This window comes from Anastrepha ludens, chromosome 3, assembly GCF_028408465.1.
Source record: "Anastrepha ludens isolate Willacy chromosome 3, idAnaLude1.1, whole genome shotgun sequence".
In the NCBI taxonomy this organism is placed as follows: Eukaryota; Metazoa; Arthropoda; class Insecta; order Diptera; family Tephritidae; genus Anastrepha; species Anastrepha ludens.
Window position 1 is genome coordinate 86,334,388 of NC_071499.1, and position 26,782 is coordinate 86,361,169.

The 26,782-nt window shown below is 34.7% G+C and overlaps 1 protein-coding gene across 1 annotated transcript in view; it reads left to right on the forward strand.

Annotated features, from left to right (window-relative positions):
* LOC128858371 (uncharacterized) overlaps window positions 1-26,782 on the forward strand; it is a 71,904-nt gene that overhangs the window by 22,451 nt on the left and 22,671 nt on the right. Inside the window, exon 2 of the mRNA XM_054094577.1 lies at window positions 12,785-13,017. Within this exon, the coding sequence (XP_053950552.1) occupies window positions 12,787-12,909 (123 nt within the window). The 5' untranslated portion in view covers window positions 12,785-12,786 and the 3' untranslated portion in view covers window positions 12,910-13,017. The remainder of the gene's footprint in view (window positions 1-12,784; window positions 13,018-26,782) is intronic.

Genomic DNA, 26,782 nt, shown 5'->3' on the forward strand with positions numbered 1-26,782 from the left:
TTGAAAAACAGAGTTTCGCATCTAGTCATCTATGGTCTGAACAACGATTGATTGCAAAATTGTATTCTGATTCAACTAATTTCGCTTTACGCATTTTGTTTTCATTTCTTTCACCTCCCTCTCACTGACAAATCCTCTATCACGTGACCGCCAAATTTACACTTACAATTTTGTTTCGAATGACCAAACCTTGCACGAGGGTTGCTTTTTAAATTTTGCGCGCAACTATGAAAACATAGTAAAATAATAATAAAAATGACGTTAATGTTTTTCTAAATATATTCTCGTTGGGAGGTAATATATTTCTGCATTCGCTTGAACGAATTTTCAAAGCACTTTTGCCACTTTTGCCAGTGGATACCTCCAAAACCAGCTGCTTAATTGCTTCAACAGCTTCATTAGGCGTTGAAAAACGTTAACCTCGTATTCCGTTTTTGATGTTCGGGAACAAAAAGAAATTATTAGGTGCCAAATCAGAATTGTAAAGGGGATGGATGACCCATTAATTTCTTCTATTGAGATATTAAAAACTCTTACGCGTGAGCCGATATGCATGTGAGAGCTCGCATCGTCTTGGTGAAGAATGATTCGTCTTCGGCGGTAAGTTTGCCTTAAATGTTTGTGTACCACTCAGAATTGACTGTTTTAAGTTTCTCTAGTGGTACAGTTGCGACATAATCTGCTTTTTCGAACACTTTCGAAGCTGGCGATCATTTGCTTTGTAATGCTTCTTCCGCGAACAATTTTTTTTGGCTTAAGCTGATGCTGGAACACCTATGCCAAATTATGCGGCATCCAACGAGGACAAATCTGTGTGCAATTATTGCTTTCTAAATAATTTACAGAAAAATAAAATTTTAGCAAAGGTTCCTCATGGTAAGAGCATCATATCATAGGATTTTTCAATAAGGGCGGGTAGATGTTGAAATGGAACAAAATGGCGTTTGCTGTGTGGCACGTAGCGCCGTCCTGCTGGAACCACATGTCGTCTAGGTCCATATGGTTCAATATGGGCCATAAGAAATTGGAAGGGCCACCACGTCTACCGAAAAATGGGCGCAATGCGCGCAACGTTTGCGTTAATGAACACTCATTTTGATAATAAAGTTTTATCATTTGAACGTGCTGTTCAATCGTGTAACTTGCCATGATGATTTGGCATAATCATCTGAATAATAAACAAAAGATTTGACAGATGTCACCAAAACAAAATGGCTGCCACAGGGCGCCAAAATCGACCCGCGCCAATTGAAAAACCCTTTATTATAATCAGCTATTGGAAATATAAATATTAAAAAGTTAGTTAGGAAATACGACTATGTATGACTGTGACCGCCACTGTCACTGTAATTGTGAAAAGTGACTTTTTGAAAGTTGTCACTGTAGTTACTCATTCTCAACAGTGCACTTACAGCATTCCAGTAATGAAGTCTCGCAAGAAACTAGTTAATTCAGTAATAAACACTATACAGGGTGGGCCATATAGCGTTTGCTTTTTGAACCACCTATTTTTTTGAGAATGGTAACACAAATGACATGTCAAATGTGTTCATAATTTACTTAAAGGCTTGAAATTTACGAAATGAGACGCTATACGCTTGATCAAAATTGGGAATTATTGAAAACCTATTTCCAAAGTGGTGAGTCTTCTTCTTCCGCGGTTACAGTAAATGGCGAGCGTTACCGTGACATGCTCAACGAGTTTTTGTTCCCAAAAATTGAAGAGGATGACATGGACGACATTTGGTTTCAACAGGACGGTGCAACTTGTCACACTGCCAAAGTTACACTCGAACTTTTGGCTACCGTTTTGGAAAACCGAATAATCAGCCGAAATTCTGATATCAATTGGCCGCCTCGGAGTTGTGATTTAAGCCCGTTGGACTATTTTTTGTGGGGAGCCGTTACGGACAAATGCTATGCGAACCATCCAGAGACGATTGATGCTTTAAAACACGAAATCGAAGTTGCCATTCATGAAATTGGAGCCCAAAAAAATGGAAATGTGCTTAAAAATTGGGTTGATCGAATGGCCTACTGTAAAGCCAGTCGTGGCAGTCATTTTGAACGATATTATTTTTCATTCATAAATAACAATGTTCAATCTTCAAAATAAAAAAAAAAAGTTTGAAAAAATATTGATTATTTTTTTTATAGCCGATTCAAAAAGCAAATTTTACATGGCCGACCCTATAGTTTATTTCAAAAAATTAAATTTTGTTAAGAACTTTTACATTTTGTCTATCAGCAATAAAAATAGTGCGAGAAATTGCATAAAAAAAGGAAAATAAAAACCGGAAACAAAAGCCACAAGCCAGAGAAAACGGAAATGCAGTTGCAGGAATAGAATAACATTCGCTATGAAAATGATAAGAAAACAAACAAAAAGATAATAAAAATAAAAAACGTAAACAAAAACAAAAACATGTAAGAGATGAGCCCATTCATGTGTATATGCATACGTATTTAAATCCTTTAAAGCAATCAGCTAACCAACGAACCAACAAACCGACAAACCAACCGGACAGACAGCCAGCCGAGCCGAACGAAGCCAAGCCAACACAGTAAACACTTTTGTGCAATTAACTCATTTCGCTTTTAAGTTGCAATTTAACGTGAAATAATTGAATTTTCCTTTTTGGTTTCCTGCAGTGAACCTTAAAATCTGTCAGCCATTATTCGTTTTCAATGTTGATGCATGTGTATGTGTGTGGCTTTGTGAGTGGGCGTGAAAGTGAAATGTGCATGTGCATTCGCTAGGGTTCTGTATATAAGAGTGGTTGAGCGAACTCATTTATGTGTGTGTGTGTGTTAGTGAAGGACATGTTGCTATGCGAGAATATATGTGGGTTAGCTGTATGTGATGGCAAGTGGATTTTGTAAGTGCAGCTGTGTTCGTTTGTCCATGCCTTTGTAGAATTCTGAGTATGAACGCTTGTATGGGTGTGTGTGTGTGTGTGTATTACATTTGTAACATATGGACGTAAAACTAAAGCGCTGCTAACGCTGATTGCTTCAATGCGTCTCTGCTCCTCGGTCAGCAGCGTTTGTGCGCTGACCAAACTAGCTTTAATGGTCTTAAAAATGTCAGCATGAAAACGATGAAGCAATGAGCTTTAGTTGTTTCTGTAGCTACCGGAAACCGCTCAAACTGTCGTTACTGGCACTGGGGTTGGCGCTCATGCCGGCCAGTCAGTATTGGCTGTTAGATTTACTATCACAGTTACAAATGCGTTTTTTAAATCAACTATCCAGCTGAGAGTGCAGATTGTTTTAATGCTGATGTCAATGAAGCAATAAAATAATTATCTTTGTAACAATGATGATGATGTTGCGAACGAACGGAAAGAGGATATACCATAAATTGAGATTTCAAGTCGAATAAAATATGTGAAAATTATCTCATGTTTGTTTAAGTGCTGCATAAGATAGCGAGTATGGCAAATATATTGTCGAGATTTCGATGGTCTAAAAAATCGATTTCAGTCATTTTTATTGCATAAATGGTTATTCGAAAGTATGTTAAAAGTTGTATTTGCTTTTAGGCTTTGAAAAGAGCATTCTTCAGTTTAATGTGAGTTCACGTAGTAGATTCAAACTTTTTTTTTCAAAATACGTTGTTATGGTTTAAAAAAAAAATTGTATCGTTATCAAATTGGTTATTAAGTGAATTTAAGTTTAGAAAAACCTTACCATTTCAAATAATTTTTTTTTCGTCCAAAACAAGTGGAAAACTAGAAGAAATATCCGATTTTTGTTCTCACACTACAGTAATTTTCAATATTTTTTGGGATCAAAGTTGGTGCAATTATTAAAAAATTTATGAATAAAACAAATTATTCTAACGGATTCGAATGCTTTTTCTTAAACGCCTTTTTTCCATTGCCGTATAATGTAGCTTGAAAACGTAGTCACGGATTCAAAAGAAAACTTTGTTTAATTACTTACTAATTTTTAGGGAATTAAAGTGATTGCGGCCACCGTAGCCGAATTGGTTGGCGCGTGACTACCATTCGGAATTCACAGAGAGAACGTAAGTTCGAATCTCGGTAAAACACCAAAATTAAGAAAAACATTTTTCTAATAGCGGTCGCCCCTCGGCAGGCAATGCAAACCTCCGAGTCTATTTCTGCCATGAAAAAGCTCCTCCTAAAAATATCTACCGTTTGGAGTCGGCTTAAAACTGTAGGTCCCTCCATTTGTGGAACAACATCAAGACGCACACCACAAATAAGAGGAGAAGCTCGGCCAAACACCCAAAAAGGGTGTTCGCGCCAATTATATATGTATACATATATACAATATATAAAGTGTTTTTAAGTAAGTTGTTTCCAAAACAACCCGAGAAACGTGAGTAAAAATTTCGATTTTTTCTTTTTAAATTTTTTGAGTTCAATTAATAAAAAAATATCTGACTAAAAAAATGCATATTGAATGCTTTGGACTCAAATGCGTTTTCTCAAAAGGTATGTTTATCGATTATATATATGTATATATATAATTGGCGCGTGCACCCATGTTGGGTGTTTGGCCGAGCTCCTCCTCCAGATATTTTTTACGAGGAACTTTTTCATGGCAGAAATACACTCGAAGATTTGCCATTCCCTGCCGAGGGGCGATCGCTATTAGAGAAATATTTTTCCTAATTTTGGTGTTTCACTGAGATTCGAACCTACGTTCTGTTTGAATTCCGAATGGTAGTCACACACCAACCCATTCGACAGCCGCCGTCGATTGCCGTACAATAAACCTAAAAAACCTATTCAAGGATTAAAAAAAAATGTGGTCATAAGTTTTTGGACTGAAACTTGGCTCAACTAATAAAAAACATATGAATAAGAAAAAATGTATTGTAGCCTATTCGATTCTTTTTTTCAAAATGCCTTTAAACTAATTTTAAGTTATTTTTTCGAATTAGGCGAGGAAATAAATTAAATAATTTTTTTTTTTCAAATTTCCATAAATGTTTAATTTTCTCAAAATATAGAAAAAAAGAAATACTTCATGTAAAAAAGAAATATTTCTTTATTAGTTTGTACCGCTACGTTTTCTTCCTATGTACACCCCGTTGCAAAAACAAAATCGTCAAATAATTCAAACTTGTACTTTTTATGGTAAAAAAGCCTATCGCCGACAACACAACCAAAAAGAAAAAATCATACATAATATAGGTATATGAATTAAATTAAAAACCACATCTAGGTATACCCAGTAAATTCTAAAAATTCTGTGTAAAAAGTTGAAAATTTTGATGAAAAATTGTGTGCCAAGTTTGAAAAATTGAAGTACTCAAAAAGGAAAGTGCTTTTGCTGAAATATTGGTCTCAATGTTCAATAAAAGTTCAAAATCAGTCCTCTAATGGCATTGGCACCTTATAAAATATTTTTTTATTAGAAATTCAATTTGTTCAACATCAGTCAACTAATTAGTAACGCTGCGGGTCATGAATTTGTTTTAGCTTTAGCTCTAAATTTTCGCTGCCAAGTTAACTTTTTCTTTTAATAAACTGTGCGTTGGTATTTGTTATTGTTATTAAATTCAACTTCAACGTTTATCAGCGTCTCTTCATTTTGTACTATTTTTTCTGGTTATTAAATTAGGGCTACTTCAGGTTCAAGGTCATACAGATAATATATATTAATTAATTCGCAACGCTCACTATTAAAAAAAAAAGCGTTGGTTCCCACTGCTTTGTGTACTGCTCTGAATTATGCTTTATTAAGAAATTTACTTGGCTTGGCTGGAAATGCATGTAAGTTTCCTACATAATTTAAAATAAAATACAGTTTTATGTACCGCTTCACTTATTTATCTAGTCGTTTATTTAAAATTATTAAAATGTGATGTGATGGTTTCTTTTTATAAACTTCCGATTTCCAATGCCACAAAATTAGCTGTAGTCAGGTATAGAGAGCGAGGGACCAACGCGACGTGGAGTTTCTTAAAATAATTTTGTTGTGATACATCCGAAAATTTTGTTTATCCGTTAATAACGGAGCGATTCCTTGTGTTATCCAAATATTTTGTATAGTGAAATTTTTTCTGAAAATTTGTTTATTGGTTGGCATATAAGCTCAAATATTTTGCGCAAAAAGAACAACAAAATTTCTAATTTTTATACTTTTCTAAAGTGAAATATCTTTGGTTTTTATAACATATACATTTTTTCCATTTTTTAAGAAATAAATATACTTTTTATAAATGTTTTTCCCCCAAACCAGAAAAATGCAGTACGTTCACGTATATCATAATACGAAATATGAATTCTTCATTGACGAGTTATCCGTTCTTGCATGCGATGACTCGTTTTTGTACTGATTTTCGCTCTACGTTTTTGGGTATAATTCGTAAAGTTATGAGAATCTGTCTATGAAACTTGCAGGGATTACTAAGCCTGCTCTCATATATTAATGAATAATTAAAAAAAAAATCTGAGGAAGGATGTTTTTCAAAAATTACAGAAAAATTTGTTCCTCAAAAATATAATAAATAAGAAAATAATAATAATAATAGTAAAAGAAATACAAAAATTAAAAAAAAATGTTTAAATATTATTTTTGTCCCAAAAATTGAAAAAAAATATCAAAAATTAATTATATTTCAGAATGAATAAATCTTCAACACTGAATAAAATACCTCAAAATTCTCTTTTTCTAATTTTTCCAGTTTACGTTTTACCATACGCAAGCCCAAAAATACTCCAATTTTCAGACGAATTTACGACATTGTCTCAAAAACGTGGATCACTTGCCGTCGAAACGTTTGAGTCTGTAGGAGTGCCTAAACAGTTAATTGATCTCACTTTGCAACGCCTAAAAGTATACCAACTTATTTTGACGAAACTAGTTTTTGTGCATTCAATACATACACAATTTCATACCATGTGTTGATTGAATGACAATCGACCGTTAGAAATTGTTACTCACATATCAGAAACTATATTAATACGTATTTAGTAAAGTAAATTTGTATAATACACGTACGAGGATAAGTACACCACTGAGTGGAAAAATAAAATGTTCTTTATGATGAAATTGCTGCTGCTGCAGTTTAATACTCTACAGCAGTAATGTTGCACGTTTACTCTGTATTTATTATATGTCGATTAAAACCAACTATACAAACGAACTATGTACACAAGTGTGTACTTAATGTCTGTCTGTATCCACATTGCATACTCGCTCGTTCGCTTTAACATATTTTGTAAAAAGGGCTCTAACTTGCAGATACATACTAGCACAAAGCGCTATTTACATAAAAGCCAACGCATCTAACAACAGCTGCACATTGTTAGCTGCATGCAACATCTGTTTAACGCGCCCGCGCGCACACAATTGGGTTGGGAGTCATTAACTGCCTTCTTTCTACCTTTACAAAATACGCGCTCACATTTGGTTACGAGTTTGTATGTACAGTTGCTAACAAGAAAATAGCAGTAGCCTTATAGTTTCTTTAAAACACACTTACTTTTTAAAATACGCAAGACTTCAAAAGTTTAGATTTTCATTTAAGGGGTTAGGGGTAGTCAGAATTTTCAAAAAATCGATTTTTTTTTTTTTGCATTTTCTTAAAGTATAATGTTTTAAAAATATTGTGTAAAAATTTGAAGTGAATCCGACAAATACTTTTCAAGTTATTCAACAATTAACAAAGGGCGCTCGGCCGCTCCGGAGCCGATAGCAAAACTTTAAATGCGTTTTTCTCAAAACTATGTTTTTCAAACTGGTGAACACTGTAACTTAAAACCCGCAACGTAGATTTCAATAAAATTTATACAGCTTTTGAAAAACATAAAAAACTTGTGCCTGATCGAAGGATTTTTTTTTTTTCAAAAATTTCGATTTTTTTTTAACAATTAACTGTTGGTTTTTTTTTCTTTCATTTTGTTCATTTTGAAAAAACAAAAAAAAGCTTCGATCCGGCTCGAGATTATCTATCAATGAAAATAATTTTTCTCATCCGATTGGTTTTAGATGAATCTGCAAGGACTTGTGATGTTCACCGCAAGGGACTTCTGGAGAAACGGGCTTCACACAAACAGCGATAACTTTTGCAATTTTTAATTTTTTTTTTTGAAATTTTGGTGAAGTCAAGTTAAAACATGATGTTTTTATGCTATGTTTTTATTTTTGTTAAATAAATTAATTAAGTAGCAAAAAAAAATTAGTGAAAATCATCATTTTTCGGGCCTCTGACTACCCCTAACCCCTTAAGATAAACTCCACAAAAAACAAAAAATAAAAAAAAAATGTTATTAAAATCAAACAATATTTACCAATAGTTAACTCTTCTATTATTAAAATAACAGTGAAGTAGTAGTAGAAACATTATATATTTCTTTTAGTTTAAATTGAGTAAAATATTTTTAAAATTAATAATAATAAAAAGCGACGTTTTTTCGCTTTAATTAATGTATTAATTCTTAATTCGTTTTTAGCATTTAAATATTATCTTAAGATTTTTTTTACCGCTATTTTAATATTTTTTAATATTATTTATAAAATAATTTTTTTTAATATAAGTTTTTTTTAACACAATTTTATCTTTATTTACATACAGTCAGCGTCAAAGGAAAGTGTACACCACATATTGACAAGTTTTAACTATTTATTTTTCAATTTCCATTATTTGTTTTTAATATAGTTCTGCTACGACAAAAGCACATAAGGCAAAGTTTCCAGCTTTGTGCAAAATTTATAAAAATTCGGCAATATCAAGCTTTTGAATCAGAATTTCTGGAAAAATTTTAAGCATGTGCAATGAAGTGGTTTAAAAATCGCATTGACTTTTGACTTTCTGACTATTTTTCCTGCTGACGGTGTTGGGTGTTTTCCTCCATATAACGAATACTCGATATTTTTCCAGTTTCATTATCCACGATGTACTGAATGAAAAGGTATGACCAATATCAAAGCGTCTCTCAGCGAATTGGAGGAATCAGCTGATTTGCTAACGTAACAGAGGTTTGGTTACGGCAGAGGGCGGCAAAAACTGAGAGTGTGTTGGTGATGTATGAAAACATCAACGCAGTAATCTTTCATGCTACTTTGCTGCCGTCTCAACAATGACTGATTGGTGACATAACAACTGAAGGTACTCACAATTTTACTTCAGAAGGCCGAATCTTGTGTTTTATAATCCTTGAGTAGGGAATTTCATTCTTCTTGGATCATTTTCCCAAGCTGTTCATTATCCGACAGTTGCGCACCTTGTCATTGACTTGTTCAAAATGTCATTTATTTTATGTGTTGCGAATCAAAATTTCTGAACCCTTGGCAAGACTACCAACCTTGGCTTTTTTCGGCTTCTTTTCACAGCAAAATGTCGATTGTTTCGACTTTTCTATTCCTTGGTCTTTGGTGTGTTGTGATGTGAAACGGCATCATCTTCTGACCGTCCAATATCAGACCGCTGATTTTATCGATAATTTTTGGTTTCCTCAAATGGGCTACTATATCGCTCAGTCTCATTTTTATTGGTACGACCTCAGAGAAATTGAGCAAAACTGTGAGGTGAATAGTTCCATTCAATGGTTAAGAATCCTTGTAATAGTTTTCAAGCTTTTTTTAGTTTGTATTATAATGTGAAATGAACACACGAAGTTCACTTTTTTCAAAGAACGAAAATATCTGTTAAAAAATTGTAAACTAGAAAATCATTATGAGAAAGCTGTAGCACCTACTGTCAGCGCGAAACGAAAGTGTAACACCACATATTGATCAGCTTTGACTATTTTTTGTTTTTTGTAGTTACAATAATTTTTTATAAAAGTATAGTTCGAACTACAACAAGAACTACATATATTAAAGCAAAGTTTTGAACTTTGTATAAAATTTCTAAAAATTCCGTAAATTTTCATAAGAATTTTAAACTCTTTACTTAGAATTTTAAGACACTTTTTGAGTATGTAGTTTTATAGGTAGATCATTGAATTATGTGAAATTTTCAATTAGTTCAAAAATCGCTTTGATTTTTGACAAGTTTTTTGCTGTCGGTGTAATTGTTGGCCTACTTGAAACTTGAATTTCACTATATTAAAATTTAATGAGTTATAAAATTGCATACCTGAAATTGATCAGAAATTCTGAAGAATTGAATTAAAAAAAAAAAATAAATAAATATATTTTCCAAACAGAAGTGTTATTTTGATATTCAAAGAAAAATTCTATTTTTTAATATAAATGATCGGATGTTTATTTTATTATAAAGCGGAAGGTATGTCGTTAATAGTGGAAAATAACATCAGACAAATGACCACCACGACCACGCTTACAGGACAATATCCTTTTCATGAAATTTTCTATAACCGAATTGCAAAGTGGCTGCCCAATGTCCTCGATAGCCCCACGACTTTCATCTTTTAGGTCTTGAATCGACTCTGGGCTGTTGGCGTAGACCTTCTCTTTCACGTGGCCCCAAAGAAAAAAGTCATAAGGTGTTAAATCACAAGATTTCGGGGGCCAATTGTGATCATCTCTTCGAGATATAACACGGTCCGGAAACTTTTCCCGTAAAAGATCAATGGTTTCGTTGCTTGTGTGGCACGTAGCGCCGTCTTGTTGAAAAAAACCTTGCCCAGATCAATACCATCCAATTCCGGCCATAAAAAGCGTTAATCATCTCTCGATAGCGCAATCTATTCACCAATAACGTCTGTTATTGGAAAACCCTTTATTCGAAACTTGTCAATATATGGTATACACTTTTTTTTGACGTTTACTGTATATACGTACTTGAAAAATATTGATAAATTACTAAAATTTAGTTAAATTTTCATTATTTTTTAATTTTTTAATAATTTAGTGAAATAGAATACCTAATTTAATAATATTTTGCACTTTATTCAAATTCGCTTTAATTTTAAATTTTGACATATTTTGGACTTAAACATTAAATGTATTTTTAATGAAATTAAATGAATTTAATTAAATTGAACTTCGTTTTTGCGACAAATCCCAGGAGACTCCAATGCACCTTCTCCTGGAATGCAGCGCCATAGCGCGGAGAAGGTTGAGACATCTTGGCCAACTGCAGTCAGAGTAAAGACACATACGCTCGATCCAACCCAGCTTCATCCTGAGTTTAATAAGGGAACTGGGTCTGGATGAGGTACTGTGCTGAGCGGAGGGTATAAAGGGCCATGAGGTCGAAGTGCGAACTTCATAAGGAATCTAATAACTTGCTTGCCATTTATTTACTTTTATTTTAGGACTGAACAAATATCTGTCTGAAAAAACTTTTACGTCTAGTTCTAAAAATAAAACTCATGACATAATACATTGGGTCGCATTCAATTGTATGTGTTAAAAAATAATTAATTTTTTTTTTTAATGTTTTGGTAAAAAGTTAGAAAATAACAATTTGAAGATTATTTTAATGAAAAGCCTTATAACAGTTATTGGGGTTTTTTTTTCATTTCTAAGACAATACTCGTCAACGTCTAGCTGGTACAGCAAAACTATTAAACTATAAGTAAGAAGGCGTTTTTTAGAGTCGATGCCCTCCGCTGCTTTTACTCTATTATAAACATTAAGTGTTGTATTTTATACTTTGTTTAATAAAAAATAATAATACATATGAGGCGTTCTTTTAAACAATACTTAGACTAGCAAGTATTACCATTTGTTTAAAATTTTAGGGCCATTTCATAGTCCCAACCGTTTACTATTCAGCTTAGTTTTTCAGAGATACATATCGCAGCAAGTGAACAAGAGTGTCATAATCAAACAAAAAATTGATACTGCTATTTTCATATCCACAGCTGTATGTTCAAGTGTGTGTGAGTGCACCGCATACGACTTTCACGCTTAGTGTTCCCCGGTGATCTGCTCGCTTTGGTGGGCGTTTGCAGGCTGACCATTCTCTGTCGAGTTGGTCGGATGTAAAAATAGCAAACACAAAAAAAAAGATATCTCAGCAGCATTTGTTTGTTAAGTAAATACATAAAAACACCACTTTTTGCACCGTTTATTGCACACTTTATGTCTGTTGATACTCCTATTATAATTTGCTGCCGTTAATATACACCGTTAAATACACACATACTCGTTTTAAAGCGGTTACACCCACTATACTAGCAATGTCGTGGAAAATTGCCGTGAATAAAATATAAAAAAATTCGTCGTTAGGCGTTGCACCTGTCGCATTCCCTTTTTATGTTTTGCACGCGCATCATTAAATGAATTTGTATATACCGCCCAATCGTGCACACACACACACAGGCATACTCACATCCCCTCACAAATCCACCGCTGTTGTGTGGCGCGCTTTGTAAGAGTATTTATGCATGTATGCACGTATATATGTGTGTAGCATATTCGTTGTTTCCCTTTTTATCCTTTTTATTTATGTTTTAATCTTATCTCTTCGTGCTGTGCGCGAAACGCTTTCATTACGCCGTTATGTTTCTTCTTCTTGTTTTCCTGCTTCCGGCTCGTCATGCATTTTAGCCTTTGAGCTTTTCAGGCGCCAATTCCCCCTGCAAACATTCGTTGGTACAGATACACACAAACATAAACACAAACACAAACTCACACATTTACATTTAATTAAAAGTACTTTAGCACAATTTTTATCCTTTTCGCCAACTGTTTTTCTTATTTTTCAGTCAGCAACAAATTACATAATATTTCATACGAACTCACACTCCATTGTATTCATGCACACATACATACATATATTTTTAAATACGTAGCTCCAAAATAAATAGTAACTTCAAATATGTACACCTCCATACATATGCACCTACAGTTTTATACTTAATTTTTCTCTGCTTCCTTACAGAGATGATGGAAAATATTACCGAAAGTTGGACCTATTACGTGTACGTGCTGCTGACACTGGTTCCAGTCTATTTGGCATTTCAATTAATTAAGTTTTTGGGCTGGGAATTGTTTGTCAACAACTGACACAAACTACATATGCAACAATAACAACAAGAAGCGCAAACGTGATTTTAGTCACATGCGTTGCGTTGAAGCTGATAAAATATAAATGAGTTGCAGACAAAATAAAAAGTGAGTAGTTGAGAATTTTCTTTAGAAACTTGTCGCATTTACAGTGGGCGGTAAATTTCTTGTTAGTTTATTCTGTTTATTTAAACTTATTTGGTAGCAATAAATTTCTTTAACATTTCGTAAATTGACCCAGGTCAGGCGTTCTAAACGTTTGGCTTTTATGAAAATGTGTAAACATTTAAGTGTATTCGAGTGGGTTATTATATAAAGTAATCGGGATAGATATACTTATGTATGCATATGTATATACATTGGCTCCATATTAGTCATGTCTGCACGATCGCCGACTTATGTTTCGGATCGTTGCTCTGGTAATAAAGGAAATCTTGACATATTTCAAAGGAAGTTTCGCTGTTGAAAGAGCGGAACATACTCTCATCATTTTTATTTGATACACACTTAGTCATTGAGAGTGGACGTGCCTGACTTGTGCTCTAGATAAAATAAATATTTAAAACAATATTAAAGTGTTAAATTAAACCATAAGTTACCGTGACTAGGTGCCAGCGATTGGAGAGTCGTCCTGGAGATCATATTGGGAGCGGTGATCAGCAAAGAACCAAATAGATAGGTAAAATACCAAAACCAAAACAAATACAAAAACAAACAAACAAACATAAACATTTTCGGCATAAAAAGGAGAGCGGCCACCAGCTGTTCAAAATCAAAATAAATTACTGGTGTGGTGCGCCATCTATGCGCTATCAAATCTGTAAATATTATCAAACTACATTATCGACGCCAATTGGAATAGGGCTGCCATTTAGATAAAAATGAGTTTACAAAGAACGCCTCCACCAGGCGGTGGAAATACGTCACAAAATCGAGCCACTATTAATGAACTCACCAAAAAATTAGAAAAAATGGAAGAAATGTGTAAAAACCTTTCAAAAGAAATAATCGAGCTAAAAGCTGACAATTCGAAACTTAAATCCGTCCAATCAAAGGATTTCCAAACGAGTGATATAGCACACTTCTCAACTGATGAGCAAGAACTTACTCGCGAAACCGACTGGATTTTGAAGAAGAGACCAGCAAAGAAGAGAAAGGCAGAGTCATCTCCGGAACTTTCTAAAGCAAATGATGAAGACCTCTTGCCGTCTAAACCAACTAAAGGAAACACTCGCCCACCACCTATTATGGTATCTGGAGATTGTAATTACCAACAGTTATATACATTAACAAAAACTGAGTCGAAAGAAAATTTTACGATAAAACTCTTGAATAATGGAGTATATAAAGTCAACACCTTTTCAATTGAAGACTATAGAAAATTTTCAAAAACTTATTCCACTAAAAATATTTCCTGGTACAGTTTTGAGAACAAACAAACGCGGCCAATTAAAGTCGTAGTTAAAAAACTACACCATTCCTGTGAAGCCAAAGCAATCATAGAAGATTTAAGAAAACAAGGTCTTAATGCAATAAGTGCTCACAATAAACTAAAATGGAAAACCAAGGAGCCTATAGATATGTTTCTGTTAACATTCGACTCCATGGAAAATGTAAAAAAGATATATGAAATTAAAACTATTTTAAACTCAGTTGTCTCGATCGAACCTGTAAAATCATCAAATTTGATACCACAATGCAAACTATGTCAATCCTACGGTCATACACAAAACTATTGTGGTAAACAGCCAAGATGTGTGATGCAGGAAAACATAAAAGCATTGACTGCAATTAACCCGAAAAAGAAAAACCAAAATGCTGTAATTGCGGAGAAGCCCATCCAGCGTTATAGAGGGTGTGTAGTACCAAAAGAACTACAAAAAATGCGCAGTCAAAAAGTTGGACAGGAAAAAAAAGAACTTTCAGCTCCCTATACAACGAAGTCCAACCAAATTAATAAAGAAAATTCTGAGAAATCAATGGCTTGCAATTATACATTAAAAAAACAGACCCCACAAGCACTTACTTACGCACATGTTCTAAAACAAAACACTACTAATACTGCTTGCTCTGGAGATGCACTAGTACAGATACTACAGAAACTAAATGAGCAAATGGATTTCAATAAAGCACTGGAAATACGCTTATCTAAACTTGAGATATTCTTATCCGAATCTAACCCTGTCTAAAACCCTAAAAATACTTTTATGGAACTCGAATGGACTACTAAAGCACAAAAATGAGTTGGAGATTGTACTCAATTCGGAAAATGTTGATGTCTGTATGATATCTGAAACGCATTTCACAACGCAATCATACATAAAAATTAAAAACTATGAAATCTATCATGTGATTCATCCAAGCAATTGTGCCCGAGGTGGTAGTGCAATAATAATAAAAAGCTGCATCAAGCACTTCGAAGAAGAAAAAGTTTCTGATGATGACTTCCAAGTTACAGCAGTAACCATTAATGAAGATCAAAACCCCCTTTCGCTTATCGCACTATACAGCCCCCCAAGATACCAGATCAAATGTGAACAATATTATAAACTATTAAAAAGATATAAAAATAGATTCATCATGGGTGGAGACTTTAACGCTCAAAACGTATACTGGGGTTCAAGACTAACTACAACGAAAGGAAGAGAATTACATAAGGCAATGCAACTTGCTGGATGTGATGCGGTCACAACATGCAAACCAACGTATTGGCCAACTGATTCCAAAAAGTTGCCTGACCTAATCGATTTCTTCATAGTTAACAAAATATCTCGAAACTTTCTAGAAATTGAAGATAGTGATTATCTAAACTCGGATCACTCACCAATATTTTTGTCTCTCAGCGAGCATATCTTTTTTAAAGAACATATGGACAAATTGAGTAACCGATTCACAGATTGGCATTACTTCAAGAAAATTCTACAAAATTGCAAAAATAATGCAGCACAAATAGTTAATGAGGAACAATCAGATAGTGAAGTTCAAAATTTTACGTCCAACGTGCAACTTGCCGCATGGAAAAGTACTCCAACTATTAAAAAAACCGCAGTCATTACTCAATACCCAAAGGACATCAGAGATCTTATTTCACTAAAGAGAAAACTTCGCAGTAAGTGGCATCAAACACGAGCACCAATAGATAAAACTAGGCTAAACAAAATTACCAAAGACCTCAGTCGGAAAATAAAGAAGTTTAAAAATGATGGGTTTTCTCGTTACTTGCATTCATTGTCCAACGATCGTCGTGTGGATTACTCTTTATGGAAATGCACAAAGTACTTAAAAAGGCCACAAATGCACTGTCCACCACTCAAGATAAAAGAAGGAAAATGGGCTAATAACAATTCCCAGAAAGCAGAACTATACGCAGATTATCTAGCTGATATTTGTACACCTTATGAGGCAACATCCGAAAGCCTGTCTACATCCCTGCTCCAAGAGTTTGAAGAAATTCCACGAGTCACGAGCGCCGAACTAAAAAGAGAAATTAAAATGCCAAAAAATAAAAAATCCCCTGGTTTCGATATAATCACTGCAGAAATACTCAAGCAGCTTCCCCCTAAAAGCATCCAAATTCTCACTAGCATAATGAATGCATCTTTTGAGTTTCATTACGTTCTTATTCTTTGGAAAACTGCGGAGGTTAGTATGCTCCAAAAACCAGGCAAACCTGCACACGAAGTTTCATCGTATATACCTATATCACTCCTACCAGTGATTTCAAAGCTGTTTGAAAAGCTGTTGATTAAAAGACTCAATGAAATAATAGAACGAAAAAAAATAATTCCAACACATCAGTTTGGTTTTCGAAGTAAACATTCTATAATCGACCAGGTACACAGGATCACGCACGAAATAGAAAAAGCACTCGAAAATAAAAAAGTATGTTCTGGCGTATTCCTCGATGTGGCAAAGGCATTCGATAAAGTTTGTCACACAGGTTTACTTTTTAAACTAAAATTAATACTTCCTAAGCAATACTACGAAATCTTGGAGTCGTACTTATCAGATCGCTATTTTCGAGTCAAGCAAGATGATGCTTATTCAAGTCTTCGAAAAATAAATGCAGGAGTACCTCAAGGCAGCGTTCTTGGGCCTCTGCTGTACCTTATCTTTACACATGACCTACCGTCTGATCCTAATTACGTCACAGCAACGTTTGCAGATGACACCGCCTTGATTGCAGTTGGTAAAACTGAAAACGAATCGACAGCCACATTACAAACCGCCTTAAATAAGATCTGCCAGTGGACTAATACATGGAAAATTAAACTTAACCAAACAAAATCTGTACACGTAGTTTTCTCAAACACAAAAATACAACATATACCACTATACATAGATGATCAACAAGTCCCATACTCAAACTATGCGAAGTACCTAGGTATGACACTTGACTGCAAACTTCGATGGAAAGAGCATGCCAAGAAAAAGAGGCAAGAATTGGTCATCAAACTCAAAAACATGCAATGGCTCATGGGTAGCAGATCAGCTCTCACGATAGAAAACAAGCTGTTAATTTACAAGCAGATACTAAGGCCAGTATGGAGTTATGGTGCGCAGCTATGGGGGTGCGCCAGTCAAAGTACGAACAACGAAATCCAACACTTCCAAAATAAGGTCCTTAGGTGCATTGTCAAAGCACCATGGTACTGCAGAAGTTCCGACATTGAGCGCGTCCTTAAAATAAACTCCGTTAACACTGAAATCGCAAAGATTGCAGTTGCCCACAAAGAAAGACTATTAAACCACATCAATGAAGAAGCACTTAATTTAATTGAAACCAACGGATTAATACGAAGGCTCAGACGCACTAAACCTAGCGATCTCATACCTCCATAGAAATGCTTTATGTCATGTAGAGTGAAAATTGTGTAATGTTATCATAATTAAGTTGCTTGTTAGTCACTTGTAAATATTTATGAACTAGTTGCAATAAAAAAAAAAAAAAAATTATTTTGCGCGAAGAGAGTCGGTTGACTTCATTTCAAAAGCACTATGCGTAAAGATTAATACTTACCGAGTTTTCAATATCCGACTGTTACAGCAAATGACAGAATGATACGAAGGTTGCCTTTAACATTGTGCGTCCTGTAATGAAAACGCAGTGAAGTAATAATGAAAATGGCTTTGTTTTTCAAAATATTCTCCTTTGAACTGTATACACTTCGGCATTCGCTTGAACCAATTGCACTTTTGGCACTCAAAAGTGGATACCTCCAAAACGAGGTGTTTAAAGACTTTCAACAGCTTCTTCTGAAAAACGTTGGCTTTGCATTTAATTTTTGATGTTCGCTTTGATGTTCGGGAAAAAAAGGAATTATTAAATGCAAAATCAGAGCTACCAGGCGGATGACTCATTATTCGATCTTTTGTGTGCTCAAAAATTTTGTTGTGTGAACCGATACGTGACATCATTGTGTGGGTGAAGGATGATTAATCTTCGGTGATTGGTTTTCCTTAAATGATTGTGTACCTCGCAGAATTGACAGACGTTTCTCTAATGGTGCAGTTGCGACTTGACCAGATTTCCCGAATAAATAGGCGACCATTTGGTTTGAGGTACTTCTTCCGCAAACAACTTTTGTTGGATTCAGCTCTTGGTGGAGCACCCTCACGGTCGATTGCTGTTTTGTATACGGCTCATATGCACAGAACCCACAATCTTCCCCTGTTACGATGTCACAGACTGCTTGAACCATGAATTAATTTGAGATACAGTTTTTAACTCATTGAAAAAGAACAAACAAATTTCGTAAATGAAAGCGTTCTACTTGTAACGGGTGAGCCATATAGCGTTTGCCTTTTGAACCACCTATTTTTTTGAGAATGGTAACTCAAATGACAAGTCGAATGTGTTCATAATTTACTTAAAGGTTTGACATTTACGAAATAGGACGCTATACGCTTGAACAAAATTGGGAAATATTGAAAACCTATTTCCAAAGTGGTGAGTCTTCTTCTTCTTCCGCAGTTACAGTAAATGGCGAGCGTTACCGTGACATGCTCAACAAGTTTTTGTTTCCAAAAATTGAAGAGGATGACAGGACGGTGCAACTAGTCACACTGCCAAAGTTACACTCGAACTTTTGGCTTCTGTTTTTGAAAACCGAATAATCAGCCGGAATTCCGATATGAATTCGCCGCCTCGGAGCTGTGATTTAAGCCCGTTGGATTATTTTTTGTGGGGAGCCGTTAAGGACAAATGCTATGCGAACCATCCAGAGACGATTGATGCTTTAAAACACGAAATCGAAGTTGCCATTCATGAAATTGGAGTGTGTGGGCTTAAAAATTGGGTTGATCGAATGGCCTACCGTTAAGCCAGTCGTGGCAGTCATTTGAACGATATTATTTTTCATTCATAAATGACAATGTTCAATTTTCAAAAAAAAAAAAAAAAAAATACCAGTCTAACGGTTAGACGCGATAGAAGTGAAACCTTCCGTAAAATAAACTGGGAGAGAATGAGACGAAAGCAGCATTAGGAGCGGGATAATTATAGGTTCATTATAATATTGCTATTGTATAAAGTTCATATTTTATTTTCTTCATTTTATTATTATTCATCCTCAATGTTTTCAATTTCAACAAATGATACGAGTGGCTTATGATAGCTAAAATATGATACAAATACTTTGGTTTCGATGTTGTCAACATATCTTTGAAATACCGCGTCAATTGTTGTTTTTGATCGTGTTGTCGATTCAGAGCGATTGTTAAACATTTTTAAATTTAATGTTGTATTGAGAAAGTCAGTTAAAGGAACCGCTGTGTCCAATGCAAAATTTACGTTAAAATCGCCACATTGGAACTTTATCGTAATTTTTTCTAAGTATCCGCGATACTTCTGGTGTATACTTTATTAAATTTTCGTGAATGAATTTCGTGATGCTATTTATTGATTGATTCGGTGAAATATAAATTGCCACAATTAAAACTGTTTTTCCATTGCTCAATCTGGTTTCGCATGCACATATTTCACCCACTTTAGAGAGCTTTTTTCTGTCGGTATTCACGACACTTTTCTGCATTATTTTTCGGCATAATTGCGGTAAATATTTAAAAATGAAAATATTTACGAGCTAGCAAACCCGGCCCCCTTCGCTGGGCACACTAAAATAGAATAGATATGGTTTAGAACAGAAAATATATGATTTTCATATTATTTATTTCTTTATTCTTTATTCAAGCGCTTTGGCATAAACAATATTTTTTGTTTTTCTATTTGTTTTTGAGTAAATATAAAATATAAATTGAAAATCAGGAAAAAAGAAGATTGTTTTTAAATTTCAAATCAACGCATATGAATAAACAATCGTCTTTTTTCCTAATCATCCATGAATTTTTCGTTTCAATTTATATGTTTTATTAAGCATTGGAGCTTTTTTAACCATTTTCCATTTATATTTTTCAAAAAAAAAAAAAACGAAAAAAAATTTTTTTCCCACGAACACATAATTTCATTCGGATTTCACATTAAATTCTCAAATTTCGTAAGAAATTATTCACTGTTCCAAAATCCACTCCAAAAAAATTCACAAACAATTTTTACATGTTGCACTTACGTTTTTTCCTTATGGCATCCAAATCAGAAAGAAATATTGACACATTGTAACTCACACTGTCAATTTGACCGTTCAGTTCCGCCCCAAGCGTTAAAAAAGTAAGCGACATTATGGCTGGTTCAAAAGAACGCTGTACCCGTTGCCAGTGCTCCGAATTACAACCAAACTTTACGAAACCCATTTTCAATACTTACTTAACAATGTGCGTAAGTTTGGTTTAATTCGGTGCAAAGACACGGCGGGTCCACGTTTTGGCATATATTTCGAGACCCTAGTCATCAATAGGCATGAAAATTACCCCGTATTAAAGCACTTATCAACAGCTTTCATTTGATATCCATATTGTACAAACACATTCTAGGGTCCACGTTTTGGTCATGTACATACAATTGTACATACAAAACCAAAGGTTACCCGGGTCCACGTTTTGACCTATATCTCGAGACCCCAGTCACGGAGCGGCATGAAAAATACTCTGTACTAAAGCATTCACCAACAGCTTTCATTTGATACCCATATTGTACATACACGTCCGAAGGTTACCCGGGTCCACGTTTTGACCTATATCTCGAGACCCTATCTACCAATAGGTATTCAGACTATACGGAAATCATCTTCAATACCTACTTAACAATGTGTGTAAGTTTGGTTTAATTCGGTTCAAAGACACGGCGGGTCCACGTTTTGGCATATATTTCGAGACCCTAGTCATCAATAGGTATGAAAATTACCCCGTATTAAAGCACTTATCAACAGCTTTCATTTGATATCCATATTGTACAAACACATTCTAGGGTCCACGTTTTGGTCTCTATCTCGAGACTCTAGTCACGGAGCGGATGGAAATACTCTGAACTAAAGCATTCACCAACAGCTTCCATTTGATACCCATATTTTACATACACATCCGAAGGTTACCCGGGTCCACGTTTTGACCTATATCTCGAGACCCTATCTACCAATAGGTATCCAAACTATACGGAAACCATCTTCAATACCTCCTTAACAATGTGTGTAAGTTTGGTTTAATTCGGTGCAAAGACACGGCGGGTCCACGTTTTGGCATATATTTCCAGACCCTAGTCATCAATAGGTATGCAAATTACCCCGTATTAAAGCACTTATCAACAGCTTTCATTTGATACCTATATTGTACATACACAACCAAAGGTTACCCGGGTCCACGTTTTGACCTATATCTCGAGACCCCAGTCACGGAGCGGCATGAAAAATACTCTGTACTAAAGCATTCACCAACAGCTTCAATTTGATATCCATATTGTACAAACACATTCTAGGGTCCACGTTTTGGTCTCTATCTCGAGACCCTAGTCACGGAGCGGCATGAAAAATACTCTGGACTAAAGCATTCACCAACAGCTTCCATTTGATACCCATATTGTACATACACATCCGAAGGTTACCCGGGTCTACGTTTTGACCTATATCTCGAGCCCTATTTCCAAAATAAAATATAATCCATGTTACTCGTGGATGATGTAGCTTTCGAATGGTGAAAGAATTTTTAAAATCGGTCCAGTAGTTTTTGAGCCTATTCATTACAAACAAACAAAGTTTTCCTCTTTATAATATTAGTATAGATATAAAAATACGGACGCAATACAGCACACGCGGTTGCTATTATGAGCGTCGTAACGCGTATATTACACAGACGTACTAACATACACACAAACATTCGTAGGACGCTTGGTCTAAGCAAGTATTAGGTAGTGTAGTATAGGTATACATAATGCCTTCTCGCTCACCGTGGCTCCGTAATACGCAGGCGCGCACACATACGTACTAGCATACATACAAACGTATGACGCTTGAACTAAATACCAAAGCAGTGTAGTATACATACTACAATACTCACTATACTAGCGTGGCTCAGCAGTACGCAGCCACACACATATACGTATATCAACATATAACGTTTCGTATCCAAGAGTGTCGCTTTTTCGTTTCATCGAGTCTCAAATCACTCCCAACGATTCTAAAGAAGTTTTCACTTCAAAAGTTTGAAAAAATATTGATTAGTTTGTTTTTTATAGCCGATTCAAAAAGCAAATTTTACATGGCTCACCCTATATTATATGTAGTCATACACAACTTTTCGATAAAAATATCGAATTACAGATCATCACTCATAGTGTTGCAAAGGCGACCCTGTTAAAGAGAAGAACTCGCATTTTGGATGTTATTTCTGTATTAAAATATTTTTTTATTTTCATTTTCATAAGCTAATATACCTACAAAGATAACCATTGAAAGCGTATCGTGGGTCTAATAGTAGGAGGTCGGGTTGGCCAGTGTTAGTTAAAGTTCAAAATCCATTGTTACTGGAAATTTAGTGATAGTGAAATAAATTGCATAATCTGTAAACTTTTAGTGACAGTTAATTTTTTTTTTTCACTAACACTAAAGTGTATCATGATCTTCAATTAAATACATATGAATTTATATTTTATGCCCGATATTAGTTATCAACTAACTAGTTTGTTGATATAAATGCTACTTGGTGCAGATGGTGCAATTAAACGTTGCCATGAAGCCAATCTAGAAAAATAAAACACGACTTCTTGGTGACAACTGTAGACTCATTGATTTGTCATTCTCCAAATTCTAGAAAGAAAAACAGGTTAGCTGAACTATGGTACAAGCTGGAAATTTCCACTTTTAATGAGGAAGAAATTGAATATTTGGAAAAATATGCAAGAGTAATGCAACCTATCGCGGAAGCTATCGACTTCCTTCTAAGAGAACAAGATATATTCTTTGGTAATTTTATTCCCGCTTTAGTGTCCATCGAAATAAAAATGAGACGTTTAGCTTCCGAAAACTTAAAATTTCTTTCGGAATCTTGTTGAGTGATACACTCTCGATGATGTCCACGATAAAGTTAAAGAATATGAGCTGAAGTTTTAAAGGCAACCAGTAGGGAAAGAAAGTAATTGCAGCCTTCCATAAGTGCAATACATCATTTCTCGAATTGGATGAGAAGTCCACAGGTATTCGATTAAAAGAAACCAACCTGCGAAATTTTTGTAAACAACTTCCTTTTTTAAATGAAAATATATCATAGTATAGGTATATTGTAGCTGATAATCTGCTGCAAAAATTAATGTGCACATAAAGTAATATTGAAAAGTTTTAAAGTGAAGTGTTTAAATTTTGATCTATTTAAGAACTGCTGAGATAATTAAGAAAAGCAGTGGCAAATAGGGAAAAAGAATTTTAAGACGGAAACCATATTCAGCACTTTTCTTCGAAGTTAGTCATTGATAGGGGTATGGTCCAGAGCAGTGATGGGTGCAGGGTTCGCACGAGTAGTTTGCACTTACCAGCCAACTTGGCTCATTACAGTGCTTGATGAGGGGTGCACCAAGAACCAACATGAAAGAGAAGTAAAGTGTGCCAGTTTTCGTATTTTTGTTTTTCGGTTTACTTTACTAATACATAGTCAAAAGAGAATGAGGGCATGTGCATGTGTGGCTAAACAGTGAGTAACAAGCATGTAATTTGTACAGTTTTTACACCATATGCCCACACAATAATAAATACGTACATATGTACTTAAATACAAATTACCTTCATTAAAAAATAAGCACGTTTTGTTTTTAGTGTACGATTGTATAATACGATTTTTTTCTTATATGATTGTAAAATAACGAGTATTCCTGCTCACTTTTACTACTGTTTTTTTTCATATCAAAAAAGTAATTTATACAAACTGGCGTTGACATTTTAATTTTTTTCTTCCACAAGAAATTAATTTCTATATGGAGTAAAGGTCCAAACAAAAACAGCGTCAGCAAAAAAAAAAAATGATTAAAATTTAAAACGATTTTTTGGACGTTTTAGTTTTGCACTTATTTTAATAAAATCTCATAAGCATGCCCACATATTTTCTAAAGGTTCAGATTAAACAGTTCCAAATTAAGATTCAAATTTTTTGAAGTTTTGGTTATACGTGTATGTAGGTATAATGTGGGAAAGCTTGATTTATATGGTTTTGGTGAAAGCGTGAGCAATATTAAAAAAAGAACATACAAAACATTATAAATATTTGTGAAAAAAGTCACGGAAAAATGTTAAATGTTTACGTTAAATAGAAAAAGTGGCAGCTATTAAAATGTAAAGGGTGATCTTTCAAGAGCTATAGGAAATTTTTTCGAAAAACCATACGCAAAATTCAGAAAAATGCATGCAATTTTTATTAAATTCGATAGTACAGTCCATATAATTCAATTTTTAAAGATTATTTCATGCAAATGTTGACCGCGACGTCGTTTCAAATGGTCCATCCGCTTAGTCCAATTTTGGCATACTCTTTCCAATGTTTCGGCCAGTATCTCACATATAAATGCTTTAATGTTTTCTTCCAATGCGTTAATTGAAGCAGGCTTGTCTGAATGGACATGAGCTTTAACATAGCCCCACAAAAAATAATCTAAAGCCGTTATATCGCACGATCTGGGTGGCCAATTGACAGGTCCCAAACGTGAAATAAAATGTTCACCGAACTCGCCTCTCAACAACTCCATTGTTACGCGTGCTGTGTGGCATGTAGCACCGTCTTGCTGAAACCACATGATGTGCAAGTCGAGCTATTCCATTTTGGACAAAAAAAGTTGGATGTCATTTCACGGTAGCGCTCACCATTCACAGTTACGTTACGATTCGCAGCATCTTTGAAGAAGTACGATCCAATGATACCTCCAGCCCATAAACCGCACCAAACTGTGACCTTTTCTGGATACATTTTTAGCTCTTGCAATTCTTCTGGCTGATCTTCACTCCAAAATCGACAATTCTGCTTATTTACGTACCCATTGATCCAAAAATGAGCTACATCGCTGAACACAATTTTTCGACTTTAAACTTTCTTAACAGAACACGCATTTTTTATAATAAAATTCAATGATTTGCAAGCGATGTTCGTTAGTAAGACGATTCATGGTTAAATTATAGACGAAACTAAAGATGTTTGACAGTGAAACAAAACACGAAACCTACGTCAGCGGTTTAAACCAACTGTTTAAAAAGATAATAGCTAAAAAATCACCCGTTATATTTTGTTGACACAAATATTTGCATACTCAAGAATTAAATTTAAAATTTTATGTTCTGTAATTTTCTTGAGATTTCTTGATTTTTTTCATTAATGAATAAATTGGGCTATTTTTCAAGGATATTCAAGGATACAATATAAAATTTAATATTCTGTAATCTTTTCATGAGATTTCTCTATTATTTTTCAAAAATACTTATGGATAAATTTTAAAATTAATTTTTCTGTACCGGGAATCAACAATCTCCATCATTCTAAAAGAAGCCGAAAAACTGGATATCATTGCTCAGCCAGTACTTGTAGAACCTGCAATACATCCACCGTGGGTCGTTCCCAACTCGATGATTTTGAACAATCTATCCAAACATTTAAAAGATTCCACTAATACAAACGAATACAACCAGATTTTTCTCGAAACCATTTCCCCATTAAAGAAAGATTGGGAGATCATTTTTACCGACGGTTCAAAAACCGACACCTGCACATCGTTTGCAGTGACAAACGCAGAAGGTGTTACCATCTGTGCCGGAATTTTGCCAAGATTCACTTCAATATTTACAGCTGAAGCAGCTGCGTTACTTGAAGCAGTAATCTTTGCCACCCAGAAATGTAGCAAGCACTTAATTTGCACCGATAGCAAATCCTCAATCGAAGCTATCTTAAACTCCACAAATGACACCCCGTTGATAACAAAAATCCGCAATATAATTTCAATACACACAGGTGCAATCAAAATTATTTGGATTCCTGGGCACTCTGGGATAAATGGTAACGAAAAAGCTGACAAGAGAGCGAAAGAGGCGAATAAGGAACCTCTACACACATTTAACTATATCACTTGCAATGACATAAAGATACTAGCGAAAGAACTTGCCGCAGATAACGCAGCAACTAAATGGAACACTTATCAGCATCCTTATAAAAACTTTAACCCCTTTGGGGGAAAAAATACCTACCCTCCATCTGCATTATGTCACCAAGCAAAAACCTTTACTCGACTGAGAATCGGTCACACACTCATGACACATGCCCACCTGCTCAGCGGTTCACCGAAGCCTACATGCCCTTTTTGTGGCTCCAACGAATTTACTACACTTCACCTGATAGATACTTGTCCTTCCCTACAAAATATCAGAACATCCTTTTTCTCAAGCATCAAACCATCGGAACTCCTCAAACAGACAACGGTATGCAATTTAAATAAGATTTGTGATTATGTATCTAGATGTAA